This window comes from Semicossyphus pulcher, unplaced genomic scaffold (genome assembly GCF_022749685.1).
Source record: "Semicossyphus pulcher isolate SPU_LCO1_2020_fin unplaced genomic scaffold, fSemPul1.0.p SCAF_8, whole genome shotgun sequence".
NCBI lineage: Eukaryota > Metazoa > Chordata > Actinopteri > Labriformes > Labridae > Semicossyphus > Semicossyphus pulcher.
Window position 1 is genome coordinate 22,143,738 of NW_027211759.1, and position 17,748 is coordinate 22,161,485.

At 43.6% G+C, this 17,748-nt stretch overlaps 2 protein-coding genes across 2 annotated transcripts; both read right to left on the reverse strand.

The window, feature by feature from the left end:
- Positions 1-2,160: 2,160 nt before the first annotated feature.
- On the reverse strand, positions 2,161-8,739 carry igf2b (insulin-like growth factor 2b). The gene is made up of 4 exons (XM_069685712.1): positions 8,553-8,739; positions 7,516-7,670; positions 5,890-6,070; positions 2,161-4,531 (listed from the first exon to the last, which is right to left on the reverse strand). Exons 1-4 carry the CDS (start codon positions 8,625-8,627, stop codon positions 4,292-4,294), a joined length of 651 nt encoding a protein of 216 aa, XP_069541813.1. The 5' UTR covers positions 8,628-8,739; the 3' UTR covers positions 2,161-4,291.
- Positions 8,740-10,873: 2,134 nt separating this feature from the next.
- On the reverse strand, positions 10,874-17,296 carry th (tyrosine hydroxylase). The gene is made up of 13 exons (XM_069685952.1): positions 17,213-17,296; positions 16,607-16,810; positions 15,659-15,833; positions 15,477-15,565; positions 15,303-15,370; positions 15,152-15,202; positions 14,713-14,858; positions 14,484-14,619; positions 13,871-13,940; positions 13,721-13,777; positions 12,826-12,921; positions 12,574-12,707; positions 10,874-11,033 (listed from the first exon to the last, which is right to left on the reverse strand). The coding sequence occupies exons 1-13, from the start codon at positions 17,294-17,296 to the stop codon at positions 10,874-10,876; spliced, it is 1,470 nt and encodes a 489-aa protein (XP_069542053.1).
- Positions 17,297-17,748: the final 452 nt, after the last annotated feature.

The window sequence follows — 17,748 nt, forward strand, 5'->3', positions numbered from 1 at the left end:
AAAAACACTTCTCTAATAATGCATTTATCAAAAGACGGGAATGAACTAATGATGCAGGATTCACTTCATGAAAGCAGCGAAATGCGGAGAATTTGCTTGTTTGCAAGCGTGTAAAGTAACTTTTGCAGCCTCAAACATCCCTCAGAGGTCTTTTAAGGCGTGCACTACCAGCATGTTTTCCCCCTCTGCTTGCAAGAGACGAACTCCTTAGTAGTCCAAAAAGGTTTCAAGAGACAGGCAAAGGTGCTTCAACTGAGCGATTTATGACCATAAAACACAGAACATGAGCTCCTTCACAGCGATAGCCAACGGGTCTCTCCACTTTCCCAGAAGCTGCTCATGTGCATTTCATCACTGTCAGGCAGAACTTAACTCTGAAGCCAAAAAAAGACAGATTTTTTTTTGCCTCTCCTGCTTGTAAAGTTCAATCTCTTTGATGCCAACCTAAAAACACAACAGAGAGCTTCTGTAAACTCTGCTGCACCAAGAAAACCCCAGCGCCCAAAACGGCTTTATTCTGGGAACAAAGATACTAAACTGAAAATCTGCCCGGTAACAACATTCCCATGAGTGGGTGTGCGCATGCATGTCAACAATGAAAGGTCGAGCCATTTTGGGAATATGCACGTGATAATTTGAGACATGTTGGTTACTAAACTTAGCCGCAGGAGCGGAGCTTGCTCCAGCAGTTAGCAAGCCGCTGGAGGATAGAAGGATGGATGTACGGATGGGTGGGAACAGGTCAGGTTTAGTGTGGCATGCTGCTGGTTTCTACCTCGTCATATCACAGAGCAGGAGGCAGACAGGCAGGCTGACAGAGACAGACAGGCATGAGATGCAGAGAGGGAGAAGTGGGAGGATGGGTGAGAGGGTGCTAAAAGCAACTGGAGGCCTCGAGATGCAATAAATCATTCACAGGGTACATAAAGTTTAATTGATATAAAAAGACTTCAAAAATGGACGTCAGGCATAACATCCAGGACGGGCCGAACACAAAGCAGTAAACCTTTTAGACATTGTACGTTTGATAAAATGTTTTTTTATTGATATTAAAAATGAAAGTACATGAATTGTGCATTTCGGACGTTCTAGCGTGCAGAGGTTAAATCAATAAAATACACACAGGCTGAGTGAGCTACTGACACAGAAAAAGTTGCCATTGCTCGGCAAAAGGTATCTCTTCATATTCAGCGAGAAGAAGTGGTTGTCTTTCACGCCATTCATAGGAACACTAGAGTCGCCTGTTTGAACATTACAATAGTGGATGAATGCAGTCCTAGCAGGAAAATATAGAATAAAATAGAACATAATATAATAACAATAATATTAATAATAATAATATAATATAATAATAATAATAGTAATTGCACTGCCTGCTTTGTTGCACAACTGAAGTAGAATATAATTAGAGACAGGACGCAGCCGTGATGGTTGAGATATAAAGTATTGTCTTCACCGCAGCGGGGCGAGTATCCATTACGTCTCCGCTTCATGGGTGACACGTGACATAAGGAGGAAGCATGACGTGGCGCTAAATGACCTTGTTTCTGACATGGGCTTCAGTGGTTTGTCACAGAGAGCTGTCTCATTGTGGCTGCCCTTCCACAACACGATTATCACTTACACTCAGCACTTACTCCACTTCTCCATCGGAGAGCATAGATTGTTCTGTTTTGTTTTCCTGAGTGCTTCAGAAATGTTTCAGCGTGATAGCCCTTCATCAGATGCATAATGGATGGATGATTGGAAGATTGTCGAGGGGTGAGAGGCAGGCGAACAACCCTGCTTCCCTTCCCCTCGCCATGCAAACACACTGTTGATGCATAAAATCAGGGGCGAACAGAGAGGAAAGGAGAGATAGATTGATAGAGAGAGAGAGAGAGAGAGAGAGAGAGAGAGAGATGAAAACAGTGAGGTGATTCGATGATACGCTCTCTCCATGATAGACAACGACCTTTACGTGACCTCTGATGGCATCACAGCAACATCATAACCTTCAATTAAGGCATCAACATAATAACTTGTGTAAGACACATGTAAGCTCGACCCTAAATCTACAACTGACCGGACATTAATGGCCGTGTGAACCCAAACCGACAACAACATGAGTGGCACTGGCACATGGGCAGGATGCTCCTCAGAAGACCATAGGACACCGTGCACAATTACAAAGACATGATTTAATGAAGGACTGATCATTCCCCCCGCCATCAAATACTAAAGTGGCTTCAAAAACATAGTGGGTTTGAGTACAATCAATGTTGAACAGTTATTTTTCACTCATTGATGCTTTTCCTTGTTCACAGATCACCCTGGCAGGCTTCTGGACATCCATGCAGACCAACGTATTCAGAGTATGTGCCTATTTCTGTGACATCACATGCCTAAGCAATCCAGGCTATGCTGCTGTTAAAATATTAATTTAAAGTAACTATGGCAGACGAAAAAAAGGAGAAAAAAAAAAGACATTATTTTTGGTACAAAGCATCTACAAAAAAGCCTTACAACTCCAATTGGAAAACAGAGATCATACATAGTAAAACCGTCAGTTGAGCATCAGTGCTACGTATATTATTTGGACCAATTTTTCAAATATATTTTATAACAAAATAAATAATGCCTTTATACAGTGCCCTTATTTGTATTTCAACAAACAAACAAAAAAGCTTGGCGGCTCATTACGCAAGATACAGCTCAGACTAAAGGAAAATAACACAATGTCCCTGGAAACTAATTATATATCTATATTTATATATATATATAGATGTATATATATATATTCAAGTATTTGTTTTCAGGCAAAAGCATGTGAATACTACTGATATACAATAAAAATAAAATGTTAGTTGACATTATTGCTGTTTTTTTCCCTTTGAATTGAAATTTTGTGCCTTTCTTTAGAACTGTAAAATAACATCAGAACAACCATGGAAACAAAAAAAGCCTAACTTGGAAAAACAGGAATGTCACGGTACCAGAAACTGACAGGGTTTTTTCCTTTTTTCATTGAAACATTGATATGAAAAGAAAACAGAAAAAAAAAAAGACAAAATAAAATATAATCATCATTATCCCACTTGCTCTTTGTCCATGCCATGTTACTTCCTGTCAGAGCAGTCTGCAAAGCCATGGCAAACAGGAAGTACTGTCCCAGAACTGTAGTACTGTCCCAATCCAGGCGGTCCACGGTGTCCCGTATGTGTCCCCACACTGCTCCCTGTGTGTGGCAGCCTCAGAGGGACGGGAGGGACGGGGACCGGGTCACAGGTCCCTCTTTGCCGCTTACGCTGGCAAGCTAGTGATGAGCAGCCGCTAGCACTCGCTGTGAGCCGAGACGCCGACACAGCCCGAATCTTTTCTCAGTGACACTTCCCCCTTGACGTTGCCACTGTCAGGAGCACCCCATATCCTTTATTTTCCTCTTTTTAAAGTCACACTTTCCTTAAAACGGAAAGTTTTAATATTCATTCAAAGAAAAAAAACGTGCTTTTCAACCTCTTCTTTGAGTCCATTCCCAAAGCTAGCACCATGACATTTTTTTAAGCTACACGTTCATTGTTCATAAAAAAATAGTGCCATTTTTTTCTTTACTTTGACGTAATCCGTGGCAATGTGCAATTTTGCAGACTCTTTTCTGCTTTTTGTTTGTGATCAAAAGGTGCTGGAACAGGAATCTAATTTTACAAAATAATTCCTTACAGTGTGGAAGTCCCTTTATAGGTAGAGGTGCAAACTAATAAGAAAAAGAACTAACAGAGATTTTCTTTTTTGCCTCAGGAAAGATGAAGTGGAATGGATTCTTTCATGCAAGCTGCTCTTCACTCTCGGTTGTCTTCCACAAGGACAAAAAAACATTCCGCTGGGTGTCCTCTTGACACTTGCAGAGCCCAGATCTCTTTCATCTTCTTTTCTCCTTTTCCCGTTTCTCTTTTGCTTAAGGATCCACCTGAATTGCATTCAGCCGAATTGTTAACTTTTTGTTCATCATTTGTGTTTGTGCCTTTTGTGTCAGTGACTGAAAGAGAGAGGGAGTTCAGACGGGAAGAATGTGAAGGCATGTTTGTGTGCCAGAGGAGGGTGGGTGGGTTGGGTTGGGGGGGGGGCATTAGAATAGGGCGAGGGGGTCAAGAAGTAGTGGATGAGAGCAGAGGGGGGAGGGATTGGTGGGCTCGGACAGGCAGGGGAGGTCAAAGAGGACTGCCACAGAAATGACGTCAGAGACAAAGCTATAATCCCCTAGTCTTTTTTTCTCCCTCCAAACTCTTGTCTGTGCAAAGGGCTGGCAGCGGGCTCATTTGTGGTTGACATAGTTGTCCGTGGCGAGCAAGACGGGAGGCAGTTTGCTGGGCAGGCTGATCAGGGGCCTGTGGAAGATCGCCTGCTCCTGGGCTTTGATCTTCTCCGCCTGCCTCCGAAACCTTTTGGCCCTCAGGATGGCGGGGACACCCCTCCGGAGCCGCTGGGCCGCCTTCCTCTGCCACACCTCGTATTTGGAATACTTCACGGTCACATGCTGCTTCCTCTGGACTTCCTATTGTGCCGTGCAGGCGAAAATAGAGGAAAAAAGGGAAAAGAGGGAGTGAGTTCATTAGAAGTGATAAGATGCTGTGCATGTACTTATTACAATGGAGGAAAAACTTGTTTGTTTTGTGAAAACATTCAGTCATTGTTGGGCCGCTCAAATGGAAATCAAATGTCATTCTTACAGCGCTGAGCGTCATAACAGACTCGCCCTGCCTCCGACTGGCTCTTGTTTTGGTTTCCTCGACTGAGAGAAGCTGTCAACAAGTGCTTAGTTCAGCCTCTTTAACATACTGTCAAAGGAAGGGCGGCCACTTGCCTCATATACATATGAGGAGCACAGCGTCGTTCACCCAACGACCCGCTGAACTGCCTAACCTCCACGGACCCAATGAAACCGCACATTAACACATTATCATTCAAAAACACACAGCATCGAGCGGCGTTAGCTGTTAGCTAAGCACCACTGACTGAGGGAGAGTGGGAGTGGTAGCAACGAGGCTAGAATTTATGCGCGAGTAGCCAGTGCTCCGTCTGAATGGCTTGTTTTGGTCCTGCCACTTGAGGAGTGTTTACCCCCCTTCATTCACTGCAGGCCTGCTCAATAGCCTTAAGAACAGCTGGCCCTCAGAGCAGGCTGTACCCATCAACTCTCCCTGCCCAGACTAACTAGGGACATGTCCCAACTAATTCCCCTGCAGCCTCTTTTTCCTGCATTTCAAACAGAAGCTACATTATTTTTCTCCTGACAGTTTAAACCCTTTAAACAAGTCAAAGCAGAAGCATTAAAAACATCTTCCCCGCTTGTCTAAAGGAGGGTCTGAGGGTCTGGAAAGCAGCCACAGCTCGGTCTTGTGACTGCAGTGAAAAAGCCTGAAACGCTTTGCCAGTTCTCTGCGTGTTTGTGACATATCTCTAAGAAGCTCCACCGTCCGGGTCAGGTGTTTCTGACCGCGCAGATCAAAATGGATGCCCGTTTCAGAGAGCTTGCTGTTCCGTGACTAATAATCACACACTCAGAACACACTGTTTTGTTACGGCCCAGCAGTCCCTGAGACTTTCTCTCTCTCACACACACTCACTGTCTCAGTCTGTGAGTATGACTCTGCCTTTTCCTGAGCACAATGTGCTGCAACTGTCTCCACGTTTTCCACGGCGGTCAGCACTTTGCATGGAAGGTAACTGCTTAGCAATGGCCATTTAACAAGATAAACCTGTCTTTGCGTGGGTCTGAGTGTGTACTCTGTGTCGGGGACATGGGGGCGAGGATCAGAGGTGAATGTAGGCGCAGGAGATGTGAGGACAGATAGTGACGCGGATTAGCAGAGTTTCCCATACTGGCGTGTTGTTGTTGTTGTTGAGACGTACCTGTTTTAGTGCGGGCATCACGGGTATGACCTGTAGAGAGGTGGCCGACACGTCCCTTTCAGACTTGGCGGGTTTGGCACAGTACTGCTCCAGCAGGTTGAGGTCACAGCTACGGAAACAACACTCCTCTACGATCCCACGGTTCTGGGGGCGCCGGTTGTTGTGTCCCCTGCTGGTTGGCCTACCTGAGGAGGAACACAACAAGGGATGAGGAAGGCGATAACACTGACAGGAATGAATCTAGGTTGTTTTTGCAGGATTACTTTGATAACTGAAGCAGCCCAAAGAGGATAAAAGGAAATCTATGACCAACTGCAACAAATCTTTTTGTTTGTAGAGGATAATCTGATTAGGACTATCTGGAAGTCCTTTAATGAGTGAATACACAAGTAAACACGCTGTCCTGTAGACACCCAGAAGAGACACACAGCTGAGCTCTCAGACAGACCTTTGGGAGAGCAAACACATAAAATGGAAACTCTTCTGTGACCTTGTCCTTTGTCGAGTCAGCAGAGATAAAGAGGATGAGCAGGGCGAGAGAGAGAGAAGGGGCAGAGAGGTGGAGAATACGGGAGAAAGGAGATCAGTGCAGGGAGAGGGTGTGTGAGGGTCAAGAATGCAAAACAAAGAGGTAGAAAGTAAAGACAAGAGAGAGAGAAAAAAAAGGTGAAGAAGAATACGGTTAGCATGTTGCAAAGGGGAACACTATCTGTGACTAATAAAGGCCTTGTTTGAAGTCCCGTGCCTCACATAATGTTGGAGAAATCCCATGAGAGGGGAGGCGAGGAGGAAGAGGAACATGAGAGGGGAAGAGAGGCTGATCCAGGGGGAGGAAAGGCAAAGAAGGCGATCTATGTTAGCCTACATTTGATAATGAAGAAACTGACAGAAAGGTGAAAAAGCAGAGGGTGACTTAGCAAACATCTTCTTGGAAAATAAAACGTCTCAAAAGAAGTGTGTCTCCGCTGCAGAGGCAAGGTATGACTGAGGCAAACACTGTGCAAACAGAAGCTTATCCATTTGAGGATTAACAGCCACCACAATGCTTTCCCATAATGCTTTACAGCTATTCCCATCATGGCCACAATGGAAGCAATGATCAGAATTGATGTTAATGATCCGTCCTCTTAACCTGACATCAAAAACACCCCCCCTTCCCTCCTCCTGCCTCCTCCTCCTCCCCCCTCCGAGTCATCAGCATGGTCGCCTGGCCTGGGAACAGTGGTGCTGAGGTGACTGGTATGCCTCTTGGGGTGCTATTACTTTACTGGTAAACAAGCGGCCCATTGTGTCGCGCGGGGTCGTGTGTGCCTTCACAGCTCGCCGGCCTTTCATATGCAATGAGAGGTATGGGCTGCAGGCAGAATGCGCACACTCAGCAGAGCAGCCTGGACCAGGTCTTGAGACACACAGCTGGCTATAATCTCTCTCACTCTTACTCAGTGTGTGTGCGTATGTGTGTGTGTGCGTGTGAGAAAGACAAATACCAAACACGCATACCGCACAGCCACAGACAGAGCGATAGTCTCAGCTATCCAAACAGATGTGAGACTCGACAGAGGGACATAAAAAAAGCCAAGCAACATTCGCGCAGCTCATTGTGAGAACTTGTGCCGCTTTAAAAACCTACTGAAATAGAAGCCTCTGTCTTCACAGACGAACTGCAGCGCATCCACCAGCTCTCCCCCACACAGCGTCTCCGCCGAGGCTATTTCCACAACGTAGAGCGTCAGGGCCAGTGCAAAGAGCAGCGCGCGACTGGACGAAGACATCTTCTTGACCTGCAGACAGAAACACACATTGCAACATAATGCATCTGATCAACAATTGCAGGCACACATGTCAGAAGTGATGACTTAAAGAAATTCTTAAAAAAAAAAAGTCCCAGATGACAGCCAGATGTTGCCTTTCAGCGTGATATAAGAGGATCCACTTTTTACGCACACTCTTCGCAGGCTTGTACAACATGTACGATCCCCAGCGTTATAAGCTGTTTCTTTGTATTGACCTAGTAACTCAGAAAAAGCTTATTGCGTGATACAAATAATGCCCCCCACCCCCCTGGACTTGTAATCAGCCGCTGTCACCGCGTCGCACCTGGGAGAAGTGCTTATTCTGGAGGAAAAAAGTAGACAGTATCTCTGGCTTTCTCGCTCTTACACAACTCTCCAGAAGTTGCAAGACCGGCTGCTCGATAGTTAACTATCTGAAAAGCCAGACTCAGCATATATTTTCCCCTTGCTCACCCTGAGATGAGCTCACTGACCCTCAGTCCTACCGCCCCCTATCTGCCGACAAAAAGACCAGCTGTTTGCTCCAAGTTCCAGCGAACGGGACGCACCATCCAGAAAAGAGAAGAATAAAACGCCTCTCAACTGTTTTTCTTCTATTCTACGAGGTAACCTGTTGCACAGATGCTTCAAAGCTTCAGGTGCTTCCAATGTCATTCATGCATGTTGAACTTTATCCGTTGCATGCAATTTAAGAGATGTCCGGTTGCTTTTTCTGCACAAAAAAAATGATGCGTTCAATGCATCTGCTCAGCCCGAAGCGGTTTCCTCACTTATAAAGCCAAGAAAACATCGTTACAACCCAGCAAGAGGTCTGTCAAGACCCGCACAGCACAACCGGAGAGTATAAAACTATGTTCTCCGTCTGGTTACCTTCATTCTGCTGCTCTCCGTTCTCCGGCAGGTGTGGCAAAGTGAGTGGTGTCCGTGTCTTTGCTGGGTCTCCATGTCAGATGGCAGTAGTCAAAAGGTTGGGGGTTATTTGGTTGGAGAGATTGCAGGTGAGTTAGTTTCCCAGTTGGAGCGGCTATAGGGATGATGTATGCTGTCCCAAAGACCAGGCGGCAGGCGACAGGCAAAACTTCTCGGTTAGAAGTATTATATACCAAAACACGCCCCTTACACCAACACCCCACCCCCTCGCTCCTCCTCTTCACGGCTGCTAAGAAGAAAAAAAAAGAAACGGTCCAGAGAGGTTTTATGGAAAAGTGCTTAAAGGGAGAAAAAGCAAAAAGAGAAAGAGAGGGAAAGGGAGAGAGTGAGAGTCACAAATATGGAACAATTCCATAGGCATTTTCCTCCTTTACGCACGGTAACCTACAATCACAATGTTTACGCACAGGACGCAGACTGAACAAGAATAGACGTAATTCCTCAGACTCCAAGAAAAATGTCAGTCTCCGCCCTGCTGTGATTAAGATTAACATCCAGAGTGGAAGCAGTGTTGTCAGCTCTCCTGTGACTCAGGTGGAGAAGTAGCCACAGGGGCAAAACATGTCTGACAGGAGGGGGGGAGGCTGATCTCATCCTACCTGGAAGGGGGGCAGAAGCTGGGGTTGATACTGAGGCAGATGAGGATGCAGCAGCTGTGACTGACTGATGCAGGCATGAACAGCATCATAGGATGAAGAAGCAGGAGGAAGTGAAAAAAAAAGCTAATAATGACGTCACCCGTACAGTGTGGATGACGAACAGTGAACTCTGACCTGTTAAAAGTCCAGCAGGAAAGGCTCATCCAGATGTTACAGAGTCAGCTTCACCATGCACAAAGAGAAGATGAATACAAGCAGCTCAAAATGAGATTTTAAAAAATAAGTAAGCTGTTTTTTTTTCTTCATAAAACTGTGAGAGGGTTCCCTTATGTAAGTGTAGCTCCTGCAGAAGGTGAGGATGCGAACATGTCTTCAGACTGAGACTGACACCTAGTGGTCATAGCAGCGAACCTCCGCTTGTTTGTCTGACTCTTCAGCAGGTTGGAGGGCTTCAGTGCGCTGATTGACAGCCTGCCACCTGACCACCCGGAGCTCTGCCCGGACAAACTCCCCGAGGCCCGTCCTTTCAAAATAAATGTAACATGCCTTTATTGTTTCGGAGCATTTCTATATTGTCCGAAGTTACTCGATCAGTTTGGAGAGAGAAAGTATTGAAGATACGTGTTTGAACTTTTCATATAAGTGGTGAACATGCAACAGTATTTTTTAATGATATCAGACGATATAATTGATTTGAATGTTAGTAATTGTAAACGCTCTCCTCTACTTTTACAGCCGTTACGGGCTCATTGAAGTGATGAATAGCTTGATTTTAACATCTTATAACGTTGCAATACAATGTATTGCAACAGGACGGCAGGAGAAGAACATTAAGGAGTTTGATCACTTTATTGGGATCAATATGAATCTGCTTAAAATCAGGGAGGCTCGCGCTGCTGGACAGCCCCCTCTTGTGGTAGACAGTTGTAAGCTACAGCAGCAACGCATCATAAAATGTTCGGTCTTCGATTTTTTCAAGTTTTACAGGATCCAAACTTCATTTATTTATTGACATGACAGCAAGATGTTTCGTTGCAATTCTTTATTATTTCACAGATTGTTATTACAACAGTAAATTACATGGAAACTATGTTTTATTATATCTTTTATAATGCATTTACACCGCAGACAAAACTGAAAAGCTCAGCAACTTTATACTAAAATGCTGACTTTTTAAAATAAAGCTTGTAACACAGCATATATCTTATTTTTTCAAAATAAAATTTTAATATACACTATAATCTTTATTTATGTTTCTTTGATTTTACAATAATTATACCATACACATGTAGTTTTCTTTAATACATTCATTATCACTGTTCCCTTTATTTTTGGTTCATGTTTTGACACATTTCTCAAACAACACATTTTGCTGTTAAAGCATGAATGTCAGTGAAACCCCATCAAGTCACAAACTCAGCGAGGAGTTAAACATCTTTAGAAACATCTTTGCCTGCACTCGCACGTGTTGAGGTTATCAAGGGCTGCAACCTCGTCGGCAAAACCAGCCAGCAGCAACAACAAGCAACAACTGATCAGAGACAGCATCAGACTGGAGGTACAGCACAGAAAGAGGGAACACATCGGTGTGGTCGGAGGTCAAAGGTCGCAGAGAGGAAGCAAACAACAGTGGGATGGTCACAGAGTGGAGGGGGGGCAGCATCATGACAAAACACTGAGAGCGTCTGTCAGCATCTTCAGCTCGTCCTTCACGCCCTCCAGGCCGCCTTGGATCTTCAGCGGGTTGTCCAGCACCTCGATGCTGCTGGTGAAGGGATCGTACCTCACGGAGAAGGGGCGCTTGATTCCAGCCACATACCCCCTTTTTAAAGTAGAAGAAGAGATACTTTATTTATCCCTGAAGGGAAATTACATTTTTTTCACTCTGTTAGTGCACACATAGGCCCGAAATACATATGCACAAACAGGACTGCATGGACAGAATGGACACTCCGGTTCCCAAGCCAAGTCCCTGCAGACTGAGCTACCGTCTACCCCAAGACAGTATCTTGTATCTTACCCATACGGTACAAAGAGATCAGAAAACAAACTCAAAGAGGAAGACAGTAAACTGAGAAAAAAACATCTTCACAGGTGTAGTCTGGCCTGTTGTTTATGTGAATACTCAAATCTGATTGGCTGGGAGGGTATCGATTAACACCTGAGAATTGTACATCTATTAAGTAGTTCTGGTGAAACTGTCTGTTATGTATCAGCTTGTATCTTAATGAGGGCCATAGAAACAGGGATGCATTCAAGGTCTTCGTTAACGACGTATGCAAGTCGTTAACTGACATTAAGTTAAAACAATGAGGGACTTAAACATTTGTTTTAAACTATCTGGAAATAATGACAACTTTGATGACTGTGATGCAGCTTCAGAGAGAGAAACTGAGAGTTACAGAGGCCAAAACATTTGTTATTTACAACACAGAGTGTAATCATTCAGTGCCTCAACCTCTGAACACCACAGGATGGCGCCTGTAACACACAAGCTGCAAAAAAACACGTGCAATAAAATTAATTTCAATCCCTTTGAATTTTGTGATTCTGTGGATCACGTCAGCCACCATCTACCTCCCGTTCGCTATTAAACTTTCGGCTGAGAGTAAACATTTGTTTGTGAAAATCTTTGATTTAAGGGCAGCGACATGGCTGGTTAGCTCGCTAGTCTTGTTGTTCATCATGCTCTCACATTATATTTACTTTATGTCAACTGTACACAATCTCATTGACTTTTAATCTTGCTAGCATAGCATTTGCTTTCAGAATTATCGCCGGGCCGAATCACTCCATGAGCTGTGCTCCTGTTTCCTAGTTGTTGCTCAGATCTGTTCTATTTACTGTATTATTAAATAAAGTGTTGACGGCATTAGAACCATACGGGAAGAAATGTCTTTTGTTGAGTGTCACACAGTTCTGGCCTCCACATCGTCCATAAAAACCTGACAATGGACAACATCATTGGTCATTATGGCTCACATAGAGACTATAATATCCTGCTTGTAAAGAGACAAACACTATAAAGATATTCATGTTCTCTTAACAAACAGTCCCCTGCTAATGTTTTCTCATCCAGTGTAGCGGGGATGTTATGTTCTGTATTCTACTAAACACTGTTCAAACACACACTAAAGCTTCTTGTTTTGCAACATTTGATCTGTTTGCTCTGCTAAGAAACATTACATTAGTAACAGCTGTCTTCTGGCTGCTATGGCTGACCTACAAACGCTTGTGGCCTCAGGGCCTGGCTGGCTGTTCTCTGACCTTGTCCCTACATAACCTTTTTTTTTCTTCTCTCTGTCTCTGTAAGTTCTTGTGTATGTGTATGTTTGAAAAAGAAAGAAAATGTGGTTTAGTACCTGAATTTCTCCTTGGCATCAGAGAAACTCTCAGAAACAAAGTAGACAGGCTGGTAATTCTGGTCCTGATAGGGCTGCACCGCCGCTGCCTCGGGATGGAACTCCCTCGTCTCTGGCTCATCAGACAGCGAGTGCTGCGGGCGAGGTAAAAGAAAAAGATGGAGGATTAGCTGACGGCGTTAGCTTTGACTTATGGTTTGATTTATTTGCATAATGAATAAACAGACAGAGAGAAAACCTGCAGGAACGCACCACAAGTTCTCCATAAGAGGACAGCAGTCCTGCTCCGTACGCCCTCACCTCACCGTTCTGTTTACATAAACCGTACTCCACAGTGAACCAGTACAGCTGATGGGAAAACATAAAGAGACAGTCTGAGAACAACAAAGCTACTGGGGCTGTAAGAAATATCTAAAATGTATGTGTCATACTTTATTTTAGATAAGGGACGAGGGACGGACACACACACGGCTTGTGTTGCATACGTTACATTTCTTGCATGTAACCCAAAACCTTATCTTACCCTTAACCTAACAGCCCCATGTGACCACAAACCTAAACAAACTGGGACCAGAGTTAACTACATGTTGCACTTATTTGTTCCGCTACGCCTGTTGCACAACCTCTTCCATGGTTTAGGTTTGAGTATGTGTTGCGTCACCTGTAGGGGCACTGCTTTGGTTACAGTCCTGTTGGTCGTATTGGAGGGTAGGAAAAAATTACTCATGTGGTCTTATAGTTTGAGGGAGGGTAGTCTCATTGTTCTGGGACAGCAGAGGAGTTTTTAGAGTGATTTCTTGCAACAGATTTGTATAATATTTCCTCATTTTGGTGTGTGGCTTTCTGGGAAATCTGAATATGTCAATGAAAATCAACGTCCAGAAAATGTCATTTGTGTGCCGTCAGGGTCCAAAAAGGTGTGCTTGGCTGTGTGAAGAGGACAGGAATCATGTGTGTGAATTGGATATTCATTTTACAGACATCATTTCAGAATAGTTATTGAGATATTTTCTCAAACTGTCAAAAATATACAACAGCAGGAATTATCTTTTTAGTATATCAGTGGGAGAGTTCAATGCAAATTTTACAGTAATATTCCTAATCATTTCCGTACAGCCCCTCAGCTGAGTTAGTGCTGGAGTCTTACTGTGGACAGTTTCTCGATGTCTTCATCTGACGCTCCGAGCGATGCCAGTCCGAGGTTCTGCAGCAAATCATCAACACATGGTTACCAAACATAAAACGCACAGCATGGCCAATGATAATCAGTAGCTCTGCTGAAGCCTCTCCTGCTCACCTGAGAAAACTGGGCGAAAGTGCGATCGGCCAGCATGGGGACGTGTCCCAACAGCTCGTGGACACAGTCCCTTAGGAGAGAGGGAAAAAAGGATTGAACAGGAAGCAGATTTGATCCAAAGTAAAAAACTTTCACATACATTCAACTAAATTCAGACTGAAAAACAGGCGTTCAGTTGTTACAGAGTGAAAATAATTATGTGCCCATGTGAAGCAGGAGAAAGAACACAATCCAGACGATTCTTTTCTCCCACAAAAAGTGAGCTTATTTACATTTTAAAACCTTGTACTTCGGACTTTTTAATTTTGCAATAAGTCTTTTTTTATTTTATTAGTTTTGTGTTATTTTTCACTTGATCTTTAATTATTTTCACTGACTAGTTGCTTCATATTTCTGCTTTTTCATAATGTATATGAAGCTGTTACTTTCTTTGTTTTTAATATCATTTTGGTTGAAGTTACATGAAAATATAGTTTCATGAAGCTGAACTGAGAGACAAATTAAGAAAAAGGCAACAACAGTAGAGACTGAAGGATGGGAGTCTTGACTTTGACACACACACATAGCTGTCGATGAGGCAGGAGTAGGCGTGAGGAGTCACAGAGGTACTCACGGCTCGGGGGAGTGCATCGGAGAGGAGGCGTGCCGGATGTACTGGGTGCACTGGAACACCCGGAACGCCAAACTGGCCAGAAAATCTCTGGCTGAGAGCAGGCCTGCGACCGGACGCAGAATGAACCCTGTGCGCTCTGTGGAAAACAATACACAGAATAAAAGAAGAGGCAAGTAGGTATGAACTGAACATTTGCTCTGCTGTTAATGTTTACTTATCCCGTCTTTACCTTTGAGGAAGCGAGACACGTCTTCCAGCTGGGGGATGTTGTCTGGACTGTACCCACAATGCCTTTCCAGCAGGCGGAAGGCCTCGAGGTATTCGGTGCAGGCATGGGTGGTGTACAAGTCCCTCAGGGTGGAGTAGACTTCCCTCCTGATGAGAGATATTATTGCATTATTATTCTGCTTTCTCTTTTCATACAAACTCTTCCTCTTGTCCTTCTGAAGCTCGTTCTATAAACCTATTTACATCTGTATTTGTAAACCTTGTGGTTCTTTTAAATTGCGTCTAAATCTGTATGAGTCTTATGTAAAGCATTATCATTTGCTTCTTTGTTCAAAACTGCTTTACACATTCACTTCACTTCTACCTAGTATTTGTTCTTCAGGGCGAACTCTTCTTCTGGGTCTAATTGTCCAAGTGAAATTAATGATTCAAGCTCTCACCATGTGCCGATCTCCTCCGCCAAGTACTCCACTCTGGGAATCGTCTCCCCGCTGAGAATAGACAGATGAACAGATGCATCAGGATTAATCAAGTTGTCTGTTTGTTAAGGATGTTTTGTGCAGTATCGAGGGGGGAAAGCGAGTATCTCACTGTCTGTATCTGAAGGCGATGTCTCCGATCATCTTCCTCCTCTGTCTGTAAGCAGGGTCTGTGTAGCCCTGTTCAAATCCAATATTTCAAACACTGATCACATGTTCCCTGACATGGTTTATTATTCAAACATAACCAGACTAATAATGAGGATTGTCTCTCGTCTTTACTCACAGGATGGTCTTGATCCAAGTCTGGATCAAACTTTGTAACCAGGTGATGACATCTGTCCAAATCTGCTATTTTCTTTGGGAACCAATGAACTGTGGAGAAAGATTCAGTGATTGTGTGATTAATTCTCTAAAATATAGAATAAGTTTGACATTTAGGATATTAAAGCAGTGTAAGGTTGTTACATTTGACTTCTTTGGAGGTTTTCACGTCCTCTGCGTTCCTCTTGATGGAGCTGATCAGAGTGCCGACGTCTGACAGGTGAACCTCACAGCGGACGAAGTACTCCAGGCCCTCCAGGCTGTCCTTCAGCTTCCGGCGTGGCCGCGTCTCAAGATGGTGAATCTTAGCTTCAAATGTCTGAAACACAGTCATCAACACACATTAAGATTGAACTCCTCCCTTATACTGGACTACATGCACGGTATGACAAAGCTGGGATACAAATATGCACCACAGGATTTGATTTGCAGGTTCCTCTTTTTCTGACACAAACATGGAACCGTTTCTTTTACTCTAAAATGTAAAGTACTTGGAGGTGGCTCTTACAAAGGTTTGAGCCACATGACAAGTACAAAAATATGTACAGTGTTCTATTATATTTTATTGTTATAAAAAAACTAATGCACATTAAACATTGTCATCATCACTGTACAGTAAATGAGGTGCTGCTTACAATCTGGGACCTCTTTCTTAAGCAGCAATAATTAGTTACTTATCATTCCCAAACACACCAGTCATTAATAGAAACATCTCTTTGGTTGCCAGGTCTTTAAAAACCCTCTTTTTAAAAAAGGGCTGCAGGCAGATGATGGAGACCAAACTCCATTTGATTAATTAAAACACAGGTTTGATGGCTTATCATGTAGTGGAAAATCCATCCATAAGCATTATGATTTATTACTACACATTTATAAGTGCATTATTTTAAACCTCCAAAATAGCTCTTAAGAATTATGTAATTATTTTTAATAAATAAAATATCAACCATCAATTAAACCATACGTTACAACATATACACTTTTTCGCGTCATGAGTTACACCCTTTAAATTTTTTCCATTTTGGCAGAAATTTGGTTATGAAATACAAAAGAAAAAATGTCAAGTATTATAAGTTGACAGCTACTATTTACCTCGAAAACTTTGAGTGTCCGCGACAGCGCGGGTGTCTTCGAGGTCCGTAAAGAGAAGAAGATGTTGAGCAGCGCTTTCCCATCGTCCTCCTCAAACACGATCTGCTCAGTGGCCTCCGCCGCTTCTGCCGCTGCAGCGGCCGCTTCCCTCTCTTTGCGCGCGTCCTCGATCAAGCTCTGCCGCCTGCCGAGGAACCTTGGAGACTGTTTGTAAAGACACAGATCAAAGTTTTACGTACTGCTGATGTTTTGATAAATCAGCACACACAGACAGAGCTGAATGACAGCTGGGAAATTATTTCCTTTTGGTCATCTTTTTGGATTTTAAAGGGGCGCTTTACATCTCCAAATGCGCACTAGAACACCAACACAGTCGAGCTAACTCTACGACAGAGCTGTTCTAAGTAGCTGTCACAGCACGTTTTTTTAGCTGATGTTACATGTTATTTGCTAACTGTTTTTCCCTAAATGGCTGTGATCTAGTGCGCATCAGCTGCTGCGTAATGGTCTCCTGGCCAAGTTCTGCGCGCAATACAAGCGTTTGATCCTCAGAAAATATCTTAAATAGGAAATGTATTAAGAGAAACACTGATCTTAAGTTCCTACCGTGATGGAGTCAGACCTCTCCAGCTCGGATGCTGCTCTGCGGATGCTCTTCGTGGAGGACGTGGAGCTGCTTGAAAGCGGCATCTTTACGCGCACAAGTCTTTTGTCTCCGTGAGTGAAGTGACAGCGCGGTGCTGCTGTGTGCCAGAGCTTTTCCTTTTTTTCAGACAGGTTCCACCTTTTTATGGGGTAATTTGTTTGCAGGTTCTGACGTCAAACTCGGTAATTCCGCTCTGTTCAATCAATGAACAGAATCTGTCAGACGCATCCCAACTTGGAGCCGTCTGGTATAATGTGACCTTTTGTGAAGCCTGTTGAATTTACAGCGTTTAAGATGATTGTTCTGATTCATATTTTTATTGGAAAATTGAAGGAACCTGCAGAAGGTTTTGATACTGTTTTATATCTGTCTAACAGTAAATATGTAAACATGTCGTTTTATTTTACATTTCTGTTTAATTCGTGTTTATTTGATGAATATTTCTGTGAGTTTAGTAAAGTTTTTTGGTCACAACCACCAGTTGGATGCACAGAAG